The sequence below is a fragment of the Hippichthys cyanospilos genome, chromosome 17, assembly GCF_059441005.1.
Source record: "Hippichthys cyanospilos isolate Australia breed blue-spotted pipefish chromosome 17, RoL_Hcya_1.0, whole genome shotgun sequence".
NCBI classification, from domain to species: Eukaryota; Metazoa; Chordata; class Actinopteri; order Syngnathiformes; family Syngnathidae; genus Hippichthys; species Hippichthys cyanospilos.
Genome location: NC_142385.1, coordinates 1881831 through 1904973, shown reverse-complemented (window position 1 = coordinate 1904973; position 23143 = coordinate 1881831). Strand labels below are relative to the sequence as shown.

General features: G+C 37.3%; 1 protein-coding gene across 1 annotated transcript in view; it reads right to left on the bottom strand.

The window, feature by feature from the left end:
• The window catches only part of LOC148409207 (myosin-1-like), a 41777-nt gene extending 19995 nt beyond the window's left edge, over positions 1–21782 (bottom strand). The window contains exons 1-24 of the mRNA XM_088439198.1: positions 21585–21782; positions 21381–21524; positions 18383–18539; positions 18277–18304; positions 18039–18153; positions 17864–17956; positions 17222–17285; positions 17054–17152; positions 16879–16982; positions 16654–16792; positions 16457–16575; positions 12312–12461; positions 12069–12239; positions 11677–11983; positions 11532–11611; positions 11355–11442; positions 10783–10900; positions 8298–8421; positions 8088–8224; positions 7764–8019; positions 5977–6219; positions 5724–5900; positions 5489–5634; positions 5321–5411 (exon numbers count right to left, since the gene is read on the bottom strand). Coding sequence (XP_088295324.1) covers positions 5321–5411; positions 5489–5634; positions 5724–5900; positions 5977–6219; positions 7764–8019; positions 8088–8224; positions 8298–8421; positions 10783–10900; positions 11355–11442; positions 11532–11611; positions 11677–11983; positions 12069–12239; positions 12312–12461; positions 16457–16575; positions 16654–16792; positions 16879–16982; positions 17054–17152; positions 17222–17285; positions 17864–17956; positions 18039–18153; positions 18277–18304; positions 18383–18539; positions 21381–21524; positions 21585–21782 — 3348 coding nt within the window. The remainder of the gene's footprint in view (positions 1–5320; positions 5412–5488; positions 5635–5723; positions 5901–5976; positions 6220–7763; positions 8020–8087; positions 8225–8297; positions 8422–10782; positions 10901–11354; positions 11443–11531; positions 11612–11676; positions 11984–12068; positions 12240–12311; positions 12462–16456; positions 16576–16653; positions 16793–16878; positions 16983–17053; positions 17153–17221; positions 17286–17863; positions 17957–18038; positions 18154–18276; positions 18305–18382; positions 18540–21380; positions 21525–21584) is intronic.
• Positions 21783–23143: the final 1361 nt, after the last annotated feature.

Below are 23143 nucleotides of genomic sequence, written 5' to 3'. Positions count from 1 at the left end.
AAATACAAAAGAGAGATGCAGAGTACAAACAAGTAGAGTCTGCTGCGGGTTGCGTACGGACGCCCAGCCGGTTATCAAGCGGAGCTCTACTTGGGTGTTGGCTCTCCACCTTCTCGGCATAGGTAAGAGGCTCATATGTATGGCGTTATATTTGTGCCACAATTACGCACGCGCGGAAAAAAAAATTGAGCGGAGAAAATCAAACTGAGCGAGCGAAAACAGATTTTGAGAGCAAGAAAAAAACTATTGAGCGCGTAATGATAAGAGTTTGAGCGCGCGCCGATGGAGTTTGAACACAGAAAAAGAAATTGCTCGCTCAAAATTCCTCTTTGCTCGCTCGGGATAGCCCTCTCTCGCTCAACGTCTCGCTCTCGCTCGCGATACTCCTCCCTCCCTCGCTCAACATCGCGTTTGCTCAACATCGAGCTCTCGCTCGCTCGAGTCGTCCTCTGCGCTCGCTCAGTTCTGTTCACGCGTTACGTTTGTGCCACAAAACCAGCCAATCAGAGCTTGTAAAAGCACTTTGATTGACACAGCTTAGTATCCAATGAGATTGCTTGTACGCTATCCGTTGACGCACTCTCGTTTGCCCTGTGTTCACCCGAAAAGGGCAAACGAGTGTGCGTCAACACGGACTTGGGCTGGAGAATTACTTTTAATATTATTATTATTACTGTATTGTATCATTTGACAGAAATACCTTGTTAGTTTTTGTACTTTAATAATATAAGCCCACCCCTCCCGCCTACGTCGATGTGACGCACTCTCGTTTGCTCGTTCCGGGTGAACACAACAAGCAATCTCATTGGATACCAAGCTGTCAATCAATGTGCTTTTACAAGCTCTGATTGGCTGGTTTTGTGGCACAAACGTAACGCGTGAGCAGAACTGAGCGAGCGCAGAGGACGACTCGAGCGAGCGAGAGCTCGATGTTGAGCAAAAGCGATGTTGAGCGAGGGAGGGAGGAGTATCGCGAGCGAGAGCGAGATGTTGAGCGCGAGAATGCTATTGCGAGCGAGCAAAAAGGAATTTTGAGCGAGCAATTTCTTTTTCTGTGTTCAAACTTCATCGGCGCGCGGTCAAACTCTTATCATTACGCGCTCAATAGTTTTTTTCTTGCTCTCAAAATCTGTTTTCGCTCGCTCAGTTTGATTTTCTCCGCTCAATTTTTTTTTCCGCGCGTGCGTAATTGTGGCACAAATATAACGCCATACATATGATGATTTCACGCAATGTCAACTGTATTTGAGAACTTGCATTTGGTCAAAATAAATATGCCAGTTATTTGGGCTAAATAGCATTTGGGAACGTTGGTCTTTTGTTGAGTGTTGTCTTTGTCTCCTGAGCGCCGACCGGCACCGATCCTTTCAACAAAACACTAGGGAAGAACCAATTTCAAAATATTACAAAAGTGTAGAAAGTTATAGACTTATTTTTTGATGCTGTAATTAGAGGTGTTATTACTGTAAAAAGTGAATTAATGTTAAGGCAGTTCTTGTGGGGACACTCAAAAGCCCAAATTTTATGGGAAGTCATTTAAAATACATATGAATAAACGCAGTACAGTATAATTGTCTTCATGTGTGTCTCCCAGTTCTGATCAGGGACACCAGATACTGTTACTTGTGACTGGAAAACAAAACCTCAGAAACCAATTGTGATATTTTTTGATCCTCTAGATGTTTTCAGATGACATTGTGATCTGTAGTAAGCGTAGGGAACCGATGGAGGAGATACTAGAGTGGGTGGAGGTTCGCCCTGGAACAGAGAGGAATGAAGGTAAGCCACAGCAAGATGGAGTATACTGTATGTGTGTAAATGAGTGGAGGTTCACCCTGGAACAGAGAGGAATGAAGGTAAGCCACACTAAGATGGAGTATACTGTATGTGTGTAAATGAGAGAGAGCCAAGTGGAAGAGTAAGAATACAAGGAGAATGGATAAAAAAGGTGGAGGATTTTAGCTATTTAGGGTCAACAATCCAGAGCAACAGAGAGTGTGAAAAAGAGGTGACGCATGTGCAGCCAGGCTTATTTGAGTGGAGAAAAGTCTTAGGTGAGATGTGTGATAAAAGAGTTTCAGCTAATATTAAAGGAAAGCTGTAGAAGACTTGGTGAGACCAGTGATGTTGTTTGGCATGGAGATAGTGCCACAGAGGAAGAGACAGGAGACAGACCTGGAAGTAACAGAGATGAAGATGCTGTGGTTGTCTTTGGGAGTGACCGGGATGTATAGAGTCAGGAATTAATACATCAGAGGGACACCAAATGTTGGGAATTGAAGTTTTTTTTTTTGATCAAGTCAGAGAGGCTGGACTGAGATGGTTTGGACATGTCCAGGGGAGAGATGGGGAATATGTATGTATGTAGAAGGATTCTGAGTTTTCAATTGCCAGGCAGGAGGTTTAAAGGAAGACAAAATGGAAAGTTTATAGATGGTAGTTAAAGAGGATATGAAGGTAGTTTGTGTGAGGGAAGAGGATGCAGGAGACAGGTTTAGATGGAGACAAATGTGACCCCTGGAGGGAAAAGCCAAATGGAGTAGAAGAAAATGGGTCCCTTGATTAAAGCTAAAGGCTAGTGCAATTCCGATGTAATAAATTTCCACTGCCTCTTTAAACAAAAAGTGCCATTGAGAAGAGCTAAGAAAATATACAACCACTAAAAACACATACACGCTGATGACAGTATCAAAGCAACCTCACCAGTGGCAAAGCAAAGTGAATGTTTCCATGCCACCGATGCACTATTTCTTGCAAGCATCCTTCCACATTTTCTAGCGCCGCTTATCCTCACAAGGGTCGCAGGCTTGCTGGTGCCTATCCCAGCTGGCTTTGGCCAGAAGGCGGGGGACACCCTGAACTGTTTGCCAGCCAATTGCAGGGCACACAGAGACAAACAACCATTCAAAAACTCAATCACACCTAAGGACACTTTAATATGCATGTTTTTGGAGTGTAGGAGGAAGCCAGGCTGCCCGGAGAGAACCCATGCGGGTTCGGGCGTGCAAAACATGAATACTCCACACAGGATAATTTGTGAAAAAAAAAAAAATCCCACTTCCATTTCCACCAAGAAATACCACTTTATATCCCACGGACCATGATAATTGTACAAAAAACATGCCAGAGAAATGAAAATGAAGACCAAAAGCCTACAATATACACTAATCAGTGTAATCTATAGTAACACACATATATCGCACATATCAATATATTTCCGGAGTAATTGATGGTTAATTGACAAGGAATTGTACAACGCAGCCTATCTTGTTGACAGTGGGCCCAGCACTGGCTTGTTGTATATGGATAAGTTGCTTAATGCCACTAGAATCTGTAGATAAGTTTGAGATGAGCCGCTGGGATGCCATTTCATCTTATTGCTACCATTCCTATATCCAATGCCATTTTTTCAAAAGTACAGGGACACATTGTCCCTAGGGAGTAAAAGGATTAAATGACTAACCTACATCACATTTTCGTGATAACCTAATATATTGAGAGGTGTTCACTGATTGACTGAATTCAGAAAAAAATCTGTACTGGACTGAAAATAGTTATACTTATTGACAGTGGAGTCTCTAGCATGAAAAGTGAAAGGAGACCAGTGTGACCACAAGCAGCAAAACCTACACAATAAATTCTATTTCAATTCAGGAACACAATTCTTTTTAATGATAGTTTAACTATTTATGCCTATGAACAAAAGCTTTAAAAAATTCCAAATGAAAGTATCACTCACCAGAGTTCTTGAGTGGAAAGAATGCATGTGATCTTTCATCTGGGCAAACTTGTCGAAAACCCATTTGTCAAAGTCAAATAATCCATGAATGAATTCATTTTCAATGGACAACATATAGTCACTTGTGCATTTAGGGCAGTGGTTCTTAACCTGGGTTCGATCGAACTCTAGGGGTTCGGTGAGTCAGTCTCAGGGGTTCGGTGGAGCCTCCGCCGCAGAGGTCCACCCCTCAGTCTAGTCTGCAATTAGTGGGCACAGTCATTGAAAGCATCCTGCTCTGAGATTTCCTATTGGTCCGCTTTGAGGTCACTGGTTTATGAAGCAGAGTGAGACCTCCCTATCAGACCGGAGGCTGAGAAAGGGCTGTATATGTGTATGAGTGAGACTCCCTACCGGTTCGCTATGAGAGCGCTGGATAAGCAGCAGAGTGAGACCTTCTTCTCAGTAGGGCCCACACATCGGAATTAGCCCTTTATCTCCCAAGCGCCGATCCAGGCAAATAAGCTCCTGCGGCCGTACGGACTCACGACGTGGTGGTGGGGAATTGGTACTTTTACCCACGGTGATGACACGTTGTAAAACATCATTTTATTTTTTACTAAAGAAGGGTTCAGTGGATGAGCATATGAAACTGGTGGGGTTCGGTGCCTCTAACAAGGTTAAGAACCGCTGATTTAGGGTGTTTCCAGTATGCAACTTTTTGAGTGACTGTACAGCAGATTTTAGTTGTACATTCAAATTCAGCACATGGAAAGGATTTGCTGAACTTACTGAAAAGTGTGTTGTCCATGAGATGTAGTGCCATAAGGTGATCACTTTTGCAAAATCTTCCCTCCTCTTAAGCAAACCATGGTATCACAAGCTCCATTCATAATTTCTGCACTGTTTGTTTCCCTCCATATTATCGGTACTGTCTCTCTCTTTTGAAAGATGTCATCCACTTTTTCTGTCTTTGAATCCAATTGTCATTCATGTATCGTCCAACTGTTTTGTAATCACACAGTTAGCCATGTTCCTATTGAACCATTTGGTTGAAGGTGTGGATTTTGTACTTTCCTGCTTGAACAATGTTAAAATTACGTTTGCTATGTCTTGGGTCTGATTTATGTTGCTCCACTATTTTAACTGGCTAATTTCGGTCTTAAGGCCACATTGCCCAGGCCCCTTGGCTGTCGATTGAGAGCAGTTAAAGACATGTGCACTACAGTTTTGGTGGCATGTTATACACACCAAACACTCACGGGCCAGTCCTATTTGAGTCACATTTCGAGAAATTGTGTTGGGCTTTGGCAAAGCCTTTTGATTTAGCAAAATGTTTACAACAGACAGCCTTGGTAACATAATTTGTAGTCATAATCATGAATATATTATTCATGATGTTACTTATAGATTATTACAGTATAAAGAGAAGACAATTATTTGGAGCCTGCAGTTCTCTACTAGTGTCATCTGGTGGGTCCAGGCTCCACTGGCCCCAAATGCAGAGATGCCACTGCTTATCAATGTTGTAGCCCAGAAATATTTAAGCCTTGGTGAAAGATCACCTTCTGTGATAGCTCATTGCTCCCATTTGTGGATTACCTGCAGCTCCTTGATCTTCTTTTGAGTCTGTGCAGCTATACCCTGCTCATCTTCGATTTTGTATTTAAGTTGGCTTAGTTCGAAATCTTTCCTGAAAATGTTAAAAATAAATATACCACTTAATGCATTCATAAGGCAATTGCCATGCTGTGTTATGTAGGTACCTACTTCTTAAGGTGCTCCTCCAATGTTTGTTTGTCATTTTCCAAATCCATTATGGTTTCCTGGGCCAGTTTAAGATCTCCCTCAAATTTCCTCTTGGCCCTTTCAACATCCATGCGGTTCTTTTTCTCTTGTTCTAGAGATCCCTCCAACTAACCCATCAACAAAAAGACGTATTTTTATTACTATTTTAGATCAAACAGGACTTGATTCAGTTAAACTACGAAATATAAAGACGGACATCATCGACTTGTTGCTCCAGCTTGATCTTAGCCTTGCTGAGTGTGTTGACTTTGTCTTCCTCTGCTTGAAGGTCCTCCATCGTCTGCTGATGTGCCTGTTGCAAGGCTGACTTTTCCTTTGATAACTTAGCAATGATATCATCCAGGGAAGACATCTCCTCTATCAATTTTTTTACCTGAAAAAACATAAAATACTTTCAACAAACATTCCACTTTTGGTCCACAGTGTGATTGCCTTTAGAAGGTACAAACCTTGTTTTCAGTGGCGTGCTTTTCCTTTTCAACTTTGACCAGTGTGAGCTCTAAGTCATCAATATCCCTTTTCAGCTCAGAGGATTCATCCTCCAGCTTCCTCTTTTTGGCTGTGAGTTCAGCATTCACTTCTTCCTCATCCTCCAGCCGTTCACTCAGTTCTTTGGTTTTTGCCTCTAAGACAATCTTGTTCTTTATAAGTCCATCACATCTTTCTTCTGCATCTGCCAGGCTCTCAGCTTCCTAAATGCAACACAACAACATACAATGCTAATTACTGACCAGTGGTTTTGACCTTATATGTGTCACCCCCGTCATCCACCTCTACATCCTGCTATGGACTTCTTATTTGAACTCGCACTCTTGATAACTTACAATGACACCATATAAACCATCATAATTTAACACCTCTGTCCTTCTTGAATTCAACCTGAGTGAAGTGACTGCTGCGTGAGGAAGCACCACACTTGGCTGTTTCTGGTCGGGCCACGTCATGGCCCCCACTTTACCCATCATCCCTCCCGAGTCATCTATATGTTGTTCGAGATACAGTATGTTGTTGTGGCTTTGTTGATGCAAATGTGAGAATCTATCTATCTATCTATCTATCTATCTATCTATCTATCTATCTATCTATCTATCTATCTATCTATCTATCTATCTATCTATCTATCTATCTATCTATCTATCTATCTATCTCTCTCTCTCTCTCTCTCTCTCTCTCTCTCTCTCTCTATATCTATCTATCTATCTATCTATCTATCTATCTATCTATCTATCTATCTATCTATCTATCTATCTATCTATCTATCTATCTATCTGACAGTAAGCCAGTCAACTCACCCCTATTTTGTCTCTCCACACCTGCTAACTTCTTTCCCCACCCAATCAGCACCAAATACCAACAGCTGCTACCAATTACCTGCATATAACCCAGTCTTTCCCCTCACAGAACTCACCAGATTGTCTTGTCTCATGCCAAGCCCTCCAGTACTCTTTCATGCCTGTCTACATGTGTACTGACCTAGCCTGTCTCTGACCGGTCGGCTGCCTGTCATCCACTCCAGTAAACACATGTACCTAGCCTGTGTCTGACCACCCGCCTGCCTCTTGTCCTCGTCTGCCTGTGTACCGACCCCACCTGTTCCCGACCATCCACCTGCCTGCCATCCTTGCTTGTCTGCTCGTGCGCCGACCAACCACCCGTCTGCTTGTGGATCACTCAAGTCTTTCCATGCATCGACATCACTGGTCTTTGACCATCCACCATGGCCGCAATGCTGTAGTCATCCTGCTAGTCAGCAATTCCCCGGCAACCAATAAAGACAACCAACCAACCTACCTACCTACCTACCTACCTACCTACCTACCTACCTACCTACCTGTCTGTCTATCTTTTTTATGTTAAACTTTTACAGTGTAGCAAAATACAACAGCTATCATCTCATGATATAAAAAAATAGCATTTTGCTGCATTTATGCTAAACAGCCATTTTCAGTGACAAAATGTTAATATTTTGTCAATTTCTAATTTAATAACAAAATCTTTTTTTACGTATAATTAATTCATTTAAAAATACATTTTTAGATTTGCTGTGGACTGAAAACAACATCACATGTTTTTAAGGCTCCTGTAATGACCAATCACACGACTCACCTGTTTTCTGAGTTTGGTCATGTGAAGCAAAGTATGAAATATTCAAATATTAAATACTAACATTTTCACAGCTTAAAGTAAATGGTTCACATTTACTCATCAAAGATGACTTCAGAAAGTTTCTACTCACACTTTGGATCTGCAGACACAAGTCATTCTTCTCCTGAACCAGGGAAACCATTTTGGCTTCAAGCTCCTTTCTCTTTGCCTCAGATTTAGCTAAATCCTCTTTGCACTTAGCAAATTCTTCCTTCATAATGGCCATTTCCTTCTCTGTCTCAGCACTTCTCAAAAGCGGTTTGATCTTGAAGTAAAGTTTCATCCATGGCCAGTGTTTGACATTCATGAAGGAGCGAATGTTGTACTGGATGGTGAATACAGATTCTCTACAAGCGTATGGAATTCATGCAGTTACTAAATTTGGTTAGATTTGGATTTCCGTCATTCTTCTTACCTCCTCTCATTCATTTGCTGAATTTCTTTTCTTCTGAGGAAGCCTCGGCACAAGGCCTGAGTAATGGTGATGAGAGAGGCCAGTCGGTCATCTCTCATTTCTTCTAGGAGACCCAAAAGCCCTGCCTTGAAAAATACCTACAGGAAATAAAAAGCTTTTTGCCATCCTCACTTCAATTTAAATTTATGAGCCGGGCTCTGCTGAAAATACCTTTGTATGCCCAAATCTGTACTGTGTATGATCTACATCTATAGATCCTAAGAGCTTCTCTGCAGCTTTCTTGTTGTCAATGAATTGGCCTTCAGGGATAACACTGGCATTCAACACTTTGTACCTATGGGAAAATAGAAAAGAAATACATTAAGATTCAAATTTTTATGCTTACATTCCTTAAGGAATTGTTATTTCACCAAATTTGCTTCGTCAATTATAGAGGACACTAATTCTCATGTACTTATTGGTTAAGACTTTTTTGCTGTTTATAAATTACAGTTGTCCTTTCTTTATTGCAGGGGTTACATTCTAAAAATAACCCGTAATAGGTGAGATCTGCGAAATAACCATCTTTATTCTTTTACAATTATTGTGTGAAGGCGAAAGCCTTCCCAGTTCATCCGATTCATACTATTCCAATTTCATATTTTTTCAATTAATTGTGCGATGACTGCTTCCATTTTCTCATTCCAAATATTTACAGATTTGCCCGTTTGAACAATTCCCTGTTTTCCACACCAAAAATCCCATTGACTTAACATTGGTTGATTTTACATTTCATATTTACAGCTTTCACATTTCATATTTTCACGATTTAGCTAATTTATCTCACCTTAGGGATCATTCCAGTAATTCATACATTCCAATGTTTTCTCATAATGCCATATTTTTCACCCTTTAATATTTCACAATTCAATTTCAATGGAAGGTTTCCCCATTCATTCCCAATGGGCCATTCAACATTTCACATTTTGAGCTTTACCATTTCACATTCATAATATTTAACCCTTTCGTTTCACCCCATGGATCATTCTTGTCATTCCTATAATTCATAGATATTTAATATTTCCCATAATTCCATATTTTCACTTCAATATTCCAATATTCATATCCAATGGGAGATTTAACATTTCAAATTTTGAGCTTTGACATTACACATTCACAACATTTAACTCTTTCATTTCGCCTTAGGGACCATTTCCATTGTTCCAATAATTAAATTAATATTATTATTTTCCCATAATTTCACATTTTTTTTTGTTCATGTTTTCCATCATTCATTCTCAACGCATATTTTACATGTCACATTTGAATCTTCCCCATTACATATATACATCGTTCAATTCATTCCTTTCACATTTTCTCTGTTACTTATATTCACATATTCCAATAATTCATATCTATTTTAATATTACCCATAATTCCTCATTCATTTTCACTGTTCTCGCCAAAATTTTGTAACCTTCCTTCTTCGCCATCACTCATCCAAGTTACATCGTTCCAACTTTAATTGATTCCCCTGATTCCCGCCATTCCATGCGTGAATCCATTTTCCTCTTCCCACAATTCAAAATTTTCCCACATTTCCACTTTTTTCAGTTTTCTCTTGTATCTTCTACATTATTTGGCCTATTCAGATTCAAGCCATTCAAACATTCCACATCAATCCACCATTCAACGCCTCTCCTTTCAGCGTTTTCACCTTTACATGCAATTTATTCAGGAATTGCACATTTTCTAGTTAATATTAGGAATAGTTAATAATGGTAACTCACGTGTATTTTACAAATCGTCAACCTTAACCTGATATCAGTCATTTTGACCATAATTCAACATTGAATTAACATCTTTGGCTGTCTAGGAATACACATTCGCTGTTCAAAAAAAAAAAAAAATCAGCTCAGTGCCTGTATTAGTCTGGGCGCCACTGTGTCCTCCACAGCGTATTTCCATTGTGGAGTTCCTCAAGGCTCAATCCTTGAGCCAATTTGATTTATGTTATACCTGCTCACCATACAATAGTTTTTTTTTTTTTTAAATATAACACGGCTTATGCTTTAATTTTTATGTGGAAAATATTAAATTAACATAGTAAAACAATCCAGGGTCCTGAAAATGCTCATTAACATGCCTCAAAGATGTCAAAGCACGAAGGGCTCTAAACTTTTTACATTTAAATAATAGTATTACAAAGGTCAGGGTGTTGGGTCCCAGCAAAGCTTGGGACACTCCATGCTTATTTGGTACCAGTGACTATTCAAAATCAACTGACACTAAAGATAAACAGATAAATTATGTGGTAGGGAAGAGCATTTTCCACCTCAGAAAACTGTCCAAGCCATTCATGTGTTCCATTTTTGTAACTCTTTTATGTACTTTCATTAGATTTTGCCGTGATTATTTTAACAGTTTACTGTATGTGTTGGGTTGAACCTGGCCATGATCTCTCATTCACAACTGGTCAAAAATATTGATGCTTGGCTGTGAGCCAGAAAATAGAAGCCAGAGTATATCACCCCAGTAGTGACTTTCCTTCGTTGGGTTCTGTTTATTAGGTTTTCTTTTTCGCGTACAGCACTTGGGTATCAACTTCTGTTGTCTTTTAAATCTGCCATAAAGTTAAAGTATCATGACATAGTATGGTGAAACTTGATTGAGAATCAGAAACCAATATCCCCCCCCAAATGTTCTTTTTGCTTACCTTTGCTTGAAATCCCCATACAAAATCCTACTGGGAAAGCCTTTTCTGCATATCCTGATTCCCTCCAACACGCCATTACATCGGAGCTGGTGGATAACTAGATGGTGTTCCATAATTCCTAATTGACACCCACAGTCATAATGTAAACACTTTGCCTCCAACAACAGTGGAATTATATGACAATTATGTCGTAAAATTGTGCAACTATCCGTCACCACTGACAGATCATCAAATTGTTTGTCAGCAGTATCATGTTAAAACTACTATGACTTCAAATAAAAATATGAACATAGAAATTTATTTTCTTTGGCCATTTGTTCCCAGGCCTAGCAACCCAATGTTTTTAAACAGTGTCCACCTTTTCATCGTACATTTTCAGTTAACCAAAAACTAGTTTGCTAACATACTTGTAAAGTGTCAAAAGACAAACAACATTTGTGATAATCCATGTTTTCTGTTTAAATTCACTCAAATTTTAACAATAATAATGAACTAATCATTGATAAAAGTAAATGAACAGAATGAAAATACAAATAGGTGCTGACTGCTCTTCTATTTTATTTGGTAAATACCTGGAGTTTTAGTTTCATTTGGAATGAGACACCTAACAAAATGTGGATGGGTACTCCTGAGGTTTGTCATAAGTTTCCCAAGGTTCTCCTGTTGGGCAGAAGTAATGTCATTATAATTTTCCAAACTACCGTTTTTTTGTTTTTTTTTTATAATGCTGTATTTCTGAATGATATTACCCTAAATAGAGCTGAAACAGTCTGGAAGGATGAGCCCTTCTTTTTGGCAGCTTTCTTTGCACTTCCTCCAGCGGAATTGTCTGATAACAAATAAGATTTTTACAACTATAAAAACAGCGTGACAAATACCAATTGACAGTCTTACCATCTGTTGAAGAATAACTGCTATAGAGAAATGCCAGAAGTTTCAGGCCTGCCTTCTGGAAGAGCTGGACTACCGTTTCATTGAGTGGGTCCTTGTTTTTGTCCAACCAGCCTGTGATGCTGTAGTCCACAGTGCCAGCATAGTGCACCAGAGAAAAGTGGGCCTCAGCTTTGCCTTTGACAGGCTTTGGCTTCTGAAAGTTGTTTGATTTTCCGAGATGTTGATCATACAGTTTGTTTTTGAAGGTGCTATCTGACGCTTTGGGGAACATGCATTCCTCTTCAAGGATGGAAAAGATGCCCATTGGCTGTGGTGAGCAGACCAAAAAAAAAAAAAAATAAATAAAGAGAATTGTAAAAAATTGTACAAAGAATGGATTATTTGTAAACAACCTTTTCAATGAGCTCTATACAAGCCGCCAGGTCCATCCCAAAATCAATGAACTCCCACTCGATGCCTTCTTTCTTATATTCTTCTTGCTCCAGCACAAACATGTGATGGTTGAAAAACTGTTGCAGTTTCTCATTGGTGAAATTGATACACAGCTGCTCCAGACTATTATACTGAAAAACACAACTATTTGAATTTTATTACAGGGCTTCATTTTGATTCCTGTAAATGTGAAGGGAACATACGTCAAATATCTCAAAGCCAGCAATGTCCAAGACGCCAATGAAGAACTGACGTGGCTGCTTGGTGTCCAACATCTGATTAATGCGGATAACCATCCATAGAAACATCTTCTCATAAACAGATTTGGCCAAAGCACCAATAGAATTGTAGACCTGCAGAGGTAATTAAAACAATTTTTTTTTTCATACGGTGAGGGAAAGTGAATTGTATAATTGGATTGTAGATGTGCAATGATGGCTCAACCTCTGATTGTTTATCAGATGATGGTAATTATTTTTGATAATCCATGAATTACTCAGAAACTTAAAACTGCAAACGCTCAGATTTTCGTCCTGTCACCAGTCAATATTGTCAGATTTTTTTAGTCCTCCACGAAACCAGACTGATTATATTGTGTATAATTCAAATAAGACCTTAATAAAGGTCTGTTTTTTTTTTCTTAAGGAAGCAATTTTGTGACCAAAGCATTGAAAATCAATCATTAAAAATTGTTAGTGCATTTTCACCACAGTCAAAATGAAAAAAAAAATCATTTTTTGAATAAAAGATAGAAATAAAACATTTTAAAAAACAAATAACAAAATAATCAAAAAGTTTATCACTCGTTATAATAATCAGTCCTATCATGAAACTTAAGATTCATAATGGTCGCTTTGTCTCAATATTCTTCTGACTAATTTTCAGTGAATTTGCTGAAAGCAGCATAAGCAGAGAACATGAAAGTGTAAAAACTGTCTCTTTTGTCTGGCACCAGGTGTCGCTATTGGTACCGTTAAATTGCTCAAACAGGACAAGCACAGTGCAAAAACTGAAATATTAAGGTCTTTAACACTGGTGGCAAAGGAAATATGATTCAAGTATTTTGAAGCCCCGCCCCCATCATATAGGTTAGCCGATCTTGATGGAATTTTGTCCAATGGTGCCACTCTGTCAGGTAATGGAGCACCTCAAATGTGAAGTTGATCGGGTCAAGGGTTTTGGTACGGAAAAATGTACAAAATCGGGCCAAATGCTACATTCAACAATTGATAACTCTGTTTCTGTACATCCTAACATATGGCGCTCTATGATGTTTTTGTAGGTCTTGAGGTCTTACATATACATAGAAAATTTCGTAGCTCTCGGTCAAACGGGTCAGAACTGACTCTCGTTTTATGATCACCTGGGCTCAATTACAGTAAGTTTAGATGACTTGAGCAAACTCCGAATTTGGGGTTGCATACAGACCACCCACTTTATCACAAAGTCATAAAATTTGGATACCTTTAATCTCTAAGTCTCGATGCTATTCGGACAAATCTTCAGTACATTTACTCTGACGGGCTTAGCACAACACATGAAAGTTTAAAAATGGACATTTTTGTCTGTGATTAGGTGGCGCTACCATTAAGTTAATAATCAACCATTTTAAAGCTATGATGAGTAAATTATCTGTAAAAGTTTCATATTTTGAAATTTATATGATAGCCGATCTTCACGAAATTTTGCCCTATGTCAGATAATGGGGCACGCCAAATGTGAAGTTGATCGGGTCAAGGGTTTCGGTACCGAAAAATGTAGAAATTCGGGACAAATGCCAACATGGCCACAATTGCCACAATGCCAACAATTGATAACTCTGGTTCTGTACATCCTAACATATGGTGCTCTATAATGTTTATGTAGGTCTTGAGGTCCTACATATGCATAAAAAATTTTGTAGCTCTAGGTCAAACGGGTCAGAAGGGGCTGCCGTTTGAAAGATCATCTGGGCTAAATTATAGCAAGTTTTGCTGATTTAGGCAAACTCCGACTTTGAGGTGGCATACAGATTACCCCTCTAATCACAAAGTTGTAAAATTTGAAAACCCATTTAATCGAAGTCTCGATGCTATTTGTACAAATTTTCAGTCCATTTACTCTTTTGGGCTTTGCACAATACATGAAAGTTTAAAAAATGACATTTTTGTCTGTAACTAGGTGGCGCTGTAAATAATTTGAAAATTTATCATGCAGATATTCTAAGGACATAACTAGTAAATTTTCTGTAAAGTGTCAGATTTTTTGAAGCTTGCACATTGGAGTTAAGGTTTTTGTTCCTCATGGCGAAGGAAATTTGACACACATAATTTAAAGCCCCGCCCCCATCATATATGTTGACCGATCTTCACGATATTTTACCCAAATGTGGCCCTAAGCGTGATTATAGAGCACGCCAAACTTAAAGTTGATCGGCTTAATTGTTTAGGAGCTATTAAGAAGAATTTGCTACCTGCAAACACCCAAAAATGGTCCAAAAAGGCACATAAAAAAATTCATATCTCTGGTTCTGTACATCCTAGCATATGGTGTTCTATAACTTTTTTGTAGGTCTTGAAGTGCTATATATGCCTAAAAAATTTCAGAGCTCTAGGTGAAACTGGCCGTGACCCCGGAGAAGTGTTCGACTCTAGGTGGCACTAAAAATCAATTTTTTAGATTATATGTATGAAAACACCAAAATACCAAATTTTACAGCAGGCCCGATGAGTGTGCAACAATATTTATAGTTATAGTGATGACATTCAAATTCATCATGATGAGATGTCTTCATGATGATTTAAAGTTATCATGACGAGATTTGCAGTCACTATGATAAGAGTTTAATCATCATTATGATAAGTCTTTGTGATGAGATTCAAATGGCTTCATGATGAGATTTAGTCTTCATGACATGATTTAAAGTCTTCATAATGAGATTTAGTCTTCATGACTAGATTTAAAGTCCCTATGATGGGATTTAAAGTCTTGATGATGAGATTTAAATTCTTCATGACTAGATTTGGTGAGATTTAAGTTATAACAATGGGACTTTGTCATCTAGACCAGATTTATAAAAAAAATATGACATTTAAAGTCATCATGATGATATTTCAAGAAATGATATTGAGATTTAGTCACTATGATGAGATTTAAGTCTTTTCACTGGAATTTATTTTTTTTTCATGATGAGATTTTTCATCAGAATTCATTATGTTGAGACTTTAAGTCACCATGATGGGATTTAGGTTGTCATGATGAGATTTAAAGTCGTAATGACAAGATTTTATTTGAAATGACTGTTATTTTCATTTTTAAAAAAGTACCGTATTTTCCGGACTATAAGCCGCATTGGTATATCAGCCGCAACAGCAAAATATGAGCAAAAAAATGATTTTTGTCACGAATAAGCTGCACTGAACTATAAGCCGCAAGTAATAAAATGAGATAATGCTGCAAAAAGATGGTACATCTAAGTTTATATATATATATATATATATATATATATATATATATATATATATATATATATATATATATATATATATATATATATATATATATATTTGTCATTTCCTTTTTTTGTAATTATCTTCCAACAGCAACATCTTTAACAGACTGAACATGCCTGCATGTTTAGTCCAAAGATTATAGAAAATGGATGGATGGATATTACACTAACAGAATACTGTTAGTTAAATAACAGTTCAAAATCAATACTTCAAGAGCATCTTTTTTTTTTATCTCCCTTTGTTTGATAGATTAGTTAAGTAAGCGTAAAAACACATTGCACATAATTCATATACGCAATCATAAATACATAAATAAAATCATATACACTATGTACTGTATATAAAATTTACATGTCACTAATTTACCCAAAATGTTATACATTTTCTTATTCAATTTAGACGTATTTATTAAATAATATATTTTTTAAACTTTTTGAGTACAGTCATTGGTTCACATCTTTTCAGTTCAATTTCATAGTTGTTCCATAAATTGAAACCTCAAACAGATACACACACTTGCTTGCTGGTGGCTAGCGAAAAAACAAAACAAAACAAAAAACAACAGATAAGCCGCACTGGACTATAAGCCGCAGGGCTCAAATCATGAGGAAAAAGTCACGGCTTACAGTCCGAAAAATATGGTATGCTAATTGAATGTTGTGCAAAACCACATGAAATAATCTTTGATTTAAATTCACACAATCTTCAAGCAAATTGTTCTCTATAAATAATTTCTTTTTTTAACTGTTTTGGTTGATGTTTTATTTTTTTAAAGGCAATATATTTATAAAAGATATTGCATTGGCATTATAGTTCAATTGGAATTATTTTATAAATTCTTTCCTCCATAAACATACCTGTTGGACAGTCTGTCCTTTGGTAACATACTCATTCCCCACCTTCACTCTGGGATAACAGAGTGCTTTCAAAAGGTCTGCGGAGTTCAGACCCATCAAATAAGCTGCTTTGTCAGCCACTGTTGAAAATGAAACAGGAAATTAAAACAAAAACACAACAAATATAATTACAGATCACAGAAAATAATACAAATTACCCTCTGTTCCATCTGGTTCAGCCTGCTCTTCTCTCTGCTTCTGTTTAAATTTCATGTTCCCATAATGCATCACAGCACCTGTGAGCTTGTAAATGCCGAGCCGCTCCTCTCCACTGAAGCCAAGTGTGTCAATGGCACTCTAAAAGAACAGTGAAAAAGTCCTTGACAGTATATCCATGTCAGTATGATTTAACACTTTGTTGGAAAATGAAAACGCTGTCTTACATCTGTAGCCATCAGCTCATCACTATCATCAATGCTGGCTACGCTGATTTCCCCCTGGCTTACAAATGGGTAGTCATATGGGTTGGTGGTAATAAGCAAAGCCTCTGAAAGCAAAATTTAATCTCATGTTGTATTATTTGCAAAATAAGTTGTTTTTTTATTGCCAAAATGTTACCTATTAGCTCAGGCTTCTTGTTGGACATGATCTGGTAGAAAATGTGGTAGCTCCTCTCTGCAGTTAACTGGAATGTAACTCTGGATTTTTCCAACAAATCTAAAAAGCAAAAATTAATCATAAGTACAAGAACAAATTGTAACAATAAAATGCATTTTTTTAACTCACATGTTTCAATATCAGCAGAGGCCAATTTGCCTGTCGTACCAAAATGGATTCTTATGAATTTGCCCTGAAATTTAAAATAGCTGCATTATAAAATTGCTGTACACACACTGGCTCCTTGAAACATGATGTCTATAACTTCCCCATCCACTTAAGGTAAAAAAAATAACCCAACCTGTCAAAAAGGGACCAACACACATCTTTTTGGGGTAGTTACCCAATGTATTGCCTGAAATGAATGACCAACAAAAATACTAACAAACTAACAACTAACTATGTTGATTTGGACCAAAAAAAAAATGCAATATGCAGGGGATTATTTATGTGTTACCGACCCAACCTTTTGGTTTATAATCCAAAAGGTTGTGGCAGTTTCCTTTTGACCCAACAGTGTTGTGTTAGTGCACTAAACTCTTAACATAAAATTAATCACAAAAATAAAATTCATCTTTTGAAGAAAAATATAACATATTACAAATTTACATATGTACATATCAAATATAGATGGTAGTATTTAGCTCTAAGTACAAAGCACATAACCCAGTCAGTACAAAGAAGTTTGCACAATTTGCCACAGGTTTGCAACCTATCAGGTCTACATTGTGCCATATAGATCATATTTAACTTTGTTAAAGCTTTACTCACAAAACGTGAAGAATTATCATTTCTGACAGTCTTGGCATTTCCAAAAGCCTCAAGCAGTGGGTTTGCAGAGATGATCTGGTCTTCCAAATTACCCTAAAACATCAACTCAATATACACTAATACAGTATGCGATGCAAAGAAATGTCATCTCACATTCAACCAATTTTAGAGTCACCTGTAACTTGCCAGTCGCACCAGAGTCTTTCTTTTTGTCCCCAGTTCCTGCAATTGTTGCAAAGTACTGGATGACCCGCTTGGTGTTGACAGTTTTCCCCGCACCAGATTCTCCGCTACAGAATAGAAATTAAAGAAACAAATTCTACTTCGCTCCAGGATAGAAATTATAAATTAAATTCTACTATGTTTTATTTCCCTGAACAAAATAATTTGTTGTAAATAAACACTGAACTCACGTGATAAGGATGGACTGGTTTTCTCTATCTAGAATTTAAAAAAGCATAGTTACATTCTAAATTGTGGTGCTGGGAACAATACCGCCAAACTTTTACTGGCATTTACCAGTGAGCATGAACTGATAGGCATTATCAGAGATGGAAAAGATGTGTGGTGGTGCCTCCTGGCGCTTTTTGCCACGGTAGGCCACCACAACCTCTTGGTTGTACACTGGGAGCCACTTGTAAGGATTCACAGTGACACAGAAGAGTCCGGAGTAGGTCTGAAAACAAATCACAGAGTGTTTTTAGAGATGAGATGTGCAATTGTGTATTCTTGACAGTGTTGGGCCATCAGAGCCAGCTAAGCCTTTTCTGCTGGCCTAACATAACCTGACATCATTATCATATTTCTAATTAAAATCAATTTAATTTGTTATTTATTTTTCCTAACTAACTAACTAACTAACTAACTATATATATATATATATATATATATATATATATATATATATATATATATATATATATATATATATATATATATATATATATATATATGTATATATATATATATATATGTATATATATATATATATATATATATATATATATATATATATATATATATATATATATATATATATATATATATATAATTGTTGTCCATATTCTGTTCTCTTCGTGTTACATTGTATCCATGTGAAGGGAATCATAGATTAGGTTGTTACCATTATGTGCTTATTTCTTGTCTAGAATAGTGTGCATTGCTATTCATGTATGCAGCCCTAGTTCATCTCGCCCCAGTCCTTAGATAAAGCTGGGTGGCGCCCGACTGGCTCTTTTTGTTATGTCTTGTAATGTGCAATGCTTTGCACATGAATAAAAACCAGGCTTGAGCGGTGAATTAGTGCCGGCTAGGCATGAGTTCGCTCACCAAGCTTTTTCCCTGTGCCATGGCATAGAAAAGTCAATCTTGGATGGTCTGAGTTACTCTTTTTGCTGCTTAGCAGCTAGGCTTGTCCTAGCCTTCTTTCAGACATTTCTCTGACAATCCATTTGGTTAAGCTTCTTCCAGTGTTGTAGGTTTAGGTTAAATCAGAATTCAGCTAACTTGTGTCACCAGGCTGTATGAAATCCGCCCAAGGCTTTCACAATCAATAGTTGCGGGCTTCTATGTGATAATGTGATAATTGGATACTCAGCATGGGAGGCAGCGCAAAGCAGGTCAAGCAAGTTTGACTGTGACAATCCCCGTGTCCTGTGATTCTGTAGAGTGGTCATTCTCTGGCTTTCAAGCGAATTAAAACATGTGATAGAAAAAGATTTCTTTTTGGAACTGAAAGCACAGACAAACTTTACAAGCAATTCATTGAAGTCTTCATGAGGAAAGAAAGAAGAATGGAATTTGTGCTGAATTAAGTGTTTTGGCAGACTGCTATTTTGGTGAGTGCAATCATTTTATTGATGTAGGCGATTGCGGTGCGCATTGAGTTACGAGGCAGTCACCGTGAGAAAAGGAGGACATTTATAAAGAAATCGTTCAATTTAAGTGCCTGGGAGTTGCCTTGTTCTGCAGTGGAGTTTGTAAGAGGAATAAAAGTGATATTGTTGAGTCATATGTGTCAGACCGCACATTGGTCTGAACTGCTGTGTGGATTAAATGCTCCTACAGAGCCTCCTTGGCAACAATTCAGTTCTCTCTCTCTCTCTCTCTCTCTCTCTCTGCAACATATTAAATTAATGTGTTCAAACTCGCCTGCTCTTGGACTTCGTAAAACTTTCTGAACAAATAATTTTAAATTCTCTTTTATATTTAAGTTTCGACAGTATCACTTATAGTGATTAGTTTTTATTGCTGATGCGGGTTTATTGATGTTTAAATGTTCCAGACACGGTTTCCTGTACACGATTAAGGTGATGCAACCCCCAGTAATGCGTACATGCGCTTCTGGGGGGTAATTATTTCAGTTGGACACAAAGGCATAAGTGTGAAACCCACGGACCACCACTGATTCTTGATATATTTAGTAATTCATATTAAACACACTGAACGCACATTGAATGAAAAAAAAAAAATATATATATATATATATATATATATATATATATATATATATATATATATATATATATATATATATATATATATACATATATATATATATATATATATATATATATATATATATATATATATATATATATATATATATATTTAACAATGTGTACAAGCTGAGTTTTTACTCCTCATTTTCAATCCCCATATTGGGGGTGGGGGGTGTTGACTTAGACCCTCATGACTCAAAACATTTTTTTCACATATTTTCCACATATCTGTGTTGAACAACATTAAATCAAATGCTAAATAAGTAATATCATGTTATTTACAAGGCTTAAAATGATTATAGTATGTATCTCTAATTTGATATAAAATGAACCCTGGCTACTTTGCAGTTCCACTGTCGCGGATTCGCTGCATCGCAAATTTTTTTTTTCCATTACGCGGATTCGCCACATCACAGATTTTTTTTTCCATTACAGTGATTCACGACTTCAAGGATTTTTTTTCATTACATATTGAACTTTTGCAATAGCTCCCAAGCGTGCTGCTCCTGCGAAGGGTTGAATTCGATTTGTTAAAAAACATCTTTTTGAATTTTCTGCAAGTTCAATTTGAGAATTGTGTTTATAGAAAATGGATGGATAGATGAATCGAGTGATGATACACAGAATGTTTTTTTTTCTTTTGCATTTCATACAGTGCAAGCGTTTATAGTTTTTTGCTAATATGGTTTCAATTAGTGTGGTTTTGGTGGAAGTCCCCACTATACTGCATTTTAGTTTGTCACTATACATCTATGAAAAAACTGTATCTGGATCCAGATATTGTGTGAAACCAGTTGAAGAAATATATTCAAGCAAATTCACCACACAATTAAAACACACCAATAAAATTGAATACATTTAACAATCATTTTTCAGTGTGATGTACTTTTCAAATTATGTTTAGATTAGGGTCAAACCTCACGTGTTAAAAATCCTAGCAAAAACGTGATGCAAAATGCTCACAGGAACAAACTTCGGTATGTTTTAAGGCAAAAACAAAATGTTGCAATGCTCACGTAAATCATCCAAGCTGCATAACGCTCTTTGAGGTTGTACAGCACAGCAGCTTCATTGAGGTGGGTCATCATGGCCATGTCCTCAATTTTGTCGAATTTGGGCGGATTCATGGGAAACACATCATCATCTGTCACTGTGACAACCTGCAATGTTAAAAACGGTTAACATAATCATAAGTAGACATTTTGTCCATTCTACCCTACCTTCCCCGCATCGGTTTTTACAGTCACTTTTCCCTTATCTTTGCTTTGTATGGTGCCTTTAACAAAGAGCTCCTTTGGATCCACGACATATACAGAGGTTTTGGCATCAAAGGGCCGATTCTGGGCCTCGATCCGTTCCCGCTCAGGCCGCCTTAGGTAAGGGGCTGCCTCCCCAAAAACAGCCATATCAGCATCCATTTTTATCTTTGTAGTTTTCTCTAAGGATACATATAGTGATTGTTAGTAACTATCTGATATACCAGAAACACTATAGTGAGCTCGTAAAGACCTGTCACTCAACAACCCAAAACAATTAAACAGTCTTAACAGTCTAACATACTTACCAGAAGAGGTCTCAGCTGAAAAATGCAAACGACATTTGAGCTAAAGTCTTTTATAAGGTCTATAACACCTATATTTAGGTCAAAGCCATGTGACGAGTAGAGGAGCGATTATTTTGGCATGTGATTTAATGGGGATGGCACTGAGCTTTTGTTATAAACCCAAGGCACGAAGTAACTGGGATTAAAGATTAAAAAAAAAAAAAAAAATTCAAAGGATGGCGACCTCTACAAGCAATACAAAGCTTGAAACAATTAAGGGTCCATCGAAGATGATTCCTCCTTGGCAACAGGAACAACACACCAAGGCCACAGTTGTCCTCTTTCACTCATACTGTATGTACAGTATGTGAATCTCAGAAAACAAAGTCAGAGCTTTAGAATAATACCTCATCATAGGCCGGGGTAGTCTTGTTTGGGAGATGCTGGGGTGACTGGGTTCATTGTCTAAGTATGTGTCAATACAACATCATAATACCAAGGGACTATCCTGAATGTTCCATCCTTAACATCTGAAGGACACACCGTTAAGTCAATATACTATTTTGCACACTGGGCAATTGCCAAGGTTAGGCTTTGCGATATTAGGCAGATATAAAGGACCTCATGATTGCGTTGATTGGCACATGCATCAAATGAAATACCAGTAAGTCATGGAGTAGACATTCTCAGCAAGGATGTGTCTATATACCTGGTAATATAGCTAGCAAAATAAACCGGTTAACTGACATCTTATCAATAATGAAATCCACGACATTTTCAGAATTTAATAATTGATTAGAGCTATTATTTAACTTTAAATGGTCTACATCCCCCAATTTCAGCCTCTTAGCAGTAATTGTTCTGGGTTTTCTTGATATTCATGAAAGTTTTTTCCAAAATAAGAGATTTGCAAATATTTGCTTTGGTTTAAAAATGTGATGACCGAACGACTAAGGTTGGTGATTACAACATCAATTCTCATTGAACTAAAAAATACCAAATGAACAACAATCATTGATAAACAAACTATATATATATATATATATATATATATATATATATATATATATATATATATATATATATATATAGTCTATCTACCTCATTCACACAAAATCTTTTACTGTACCAAGTCTCTTTGCATACTTTTATATTTGCTGTCATTTCAAACCAAACCACTCCATGCTAATCTTGCTCATTTAGTTGGACTAATTTGTTGTATTTATAATTGATACA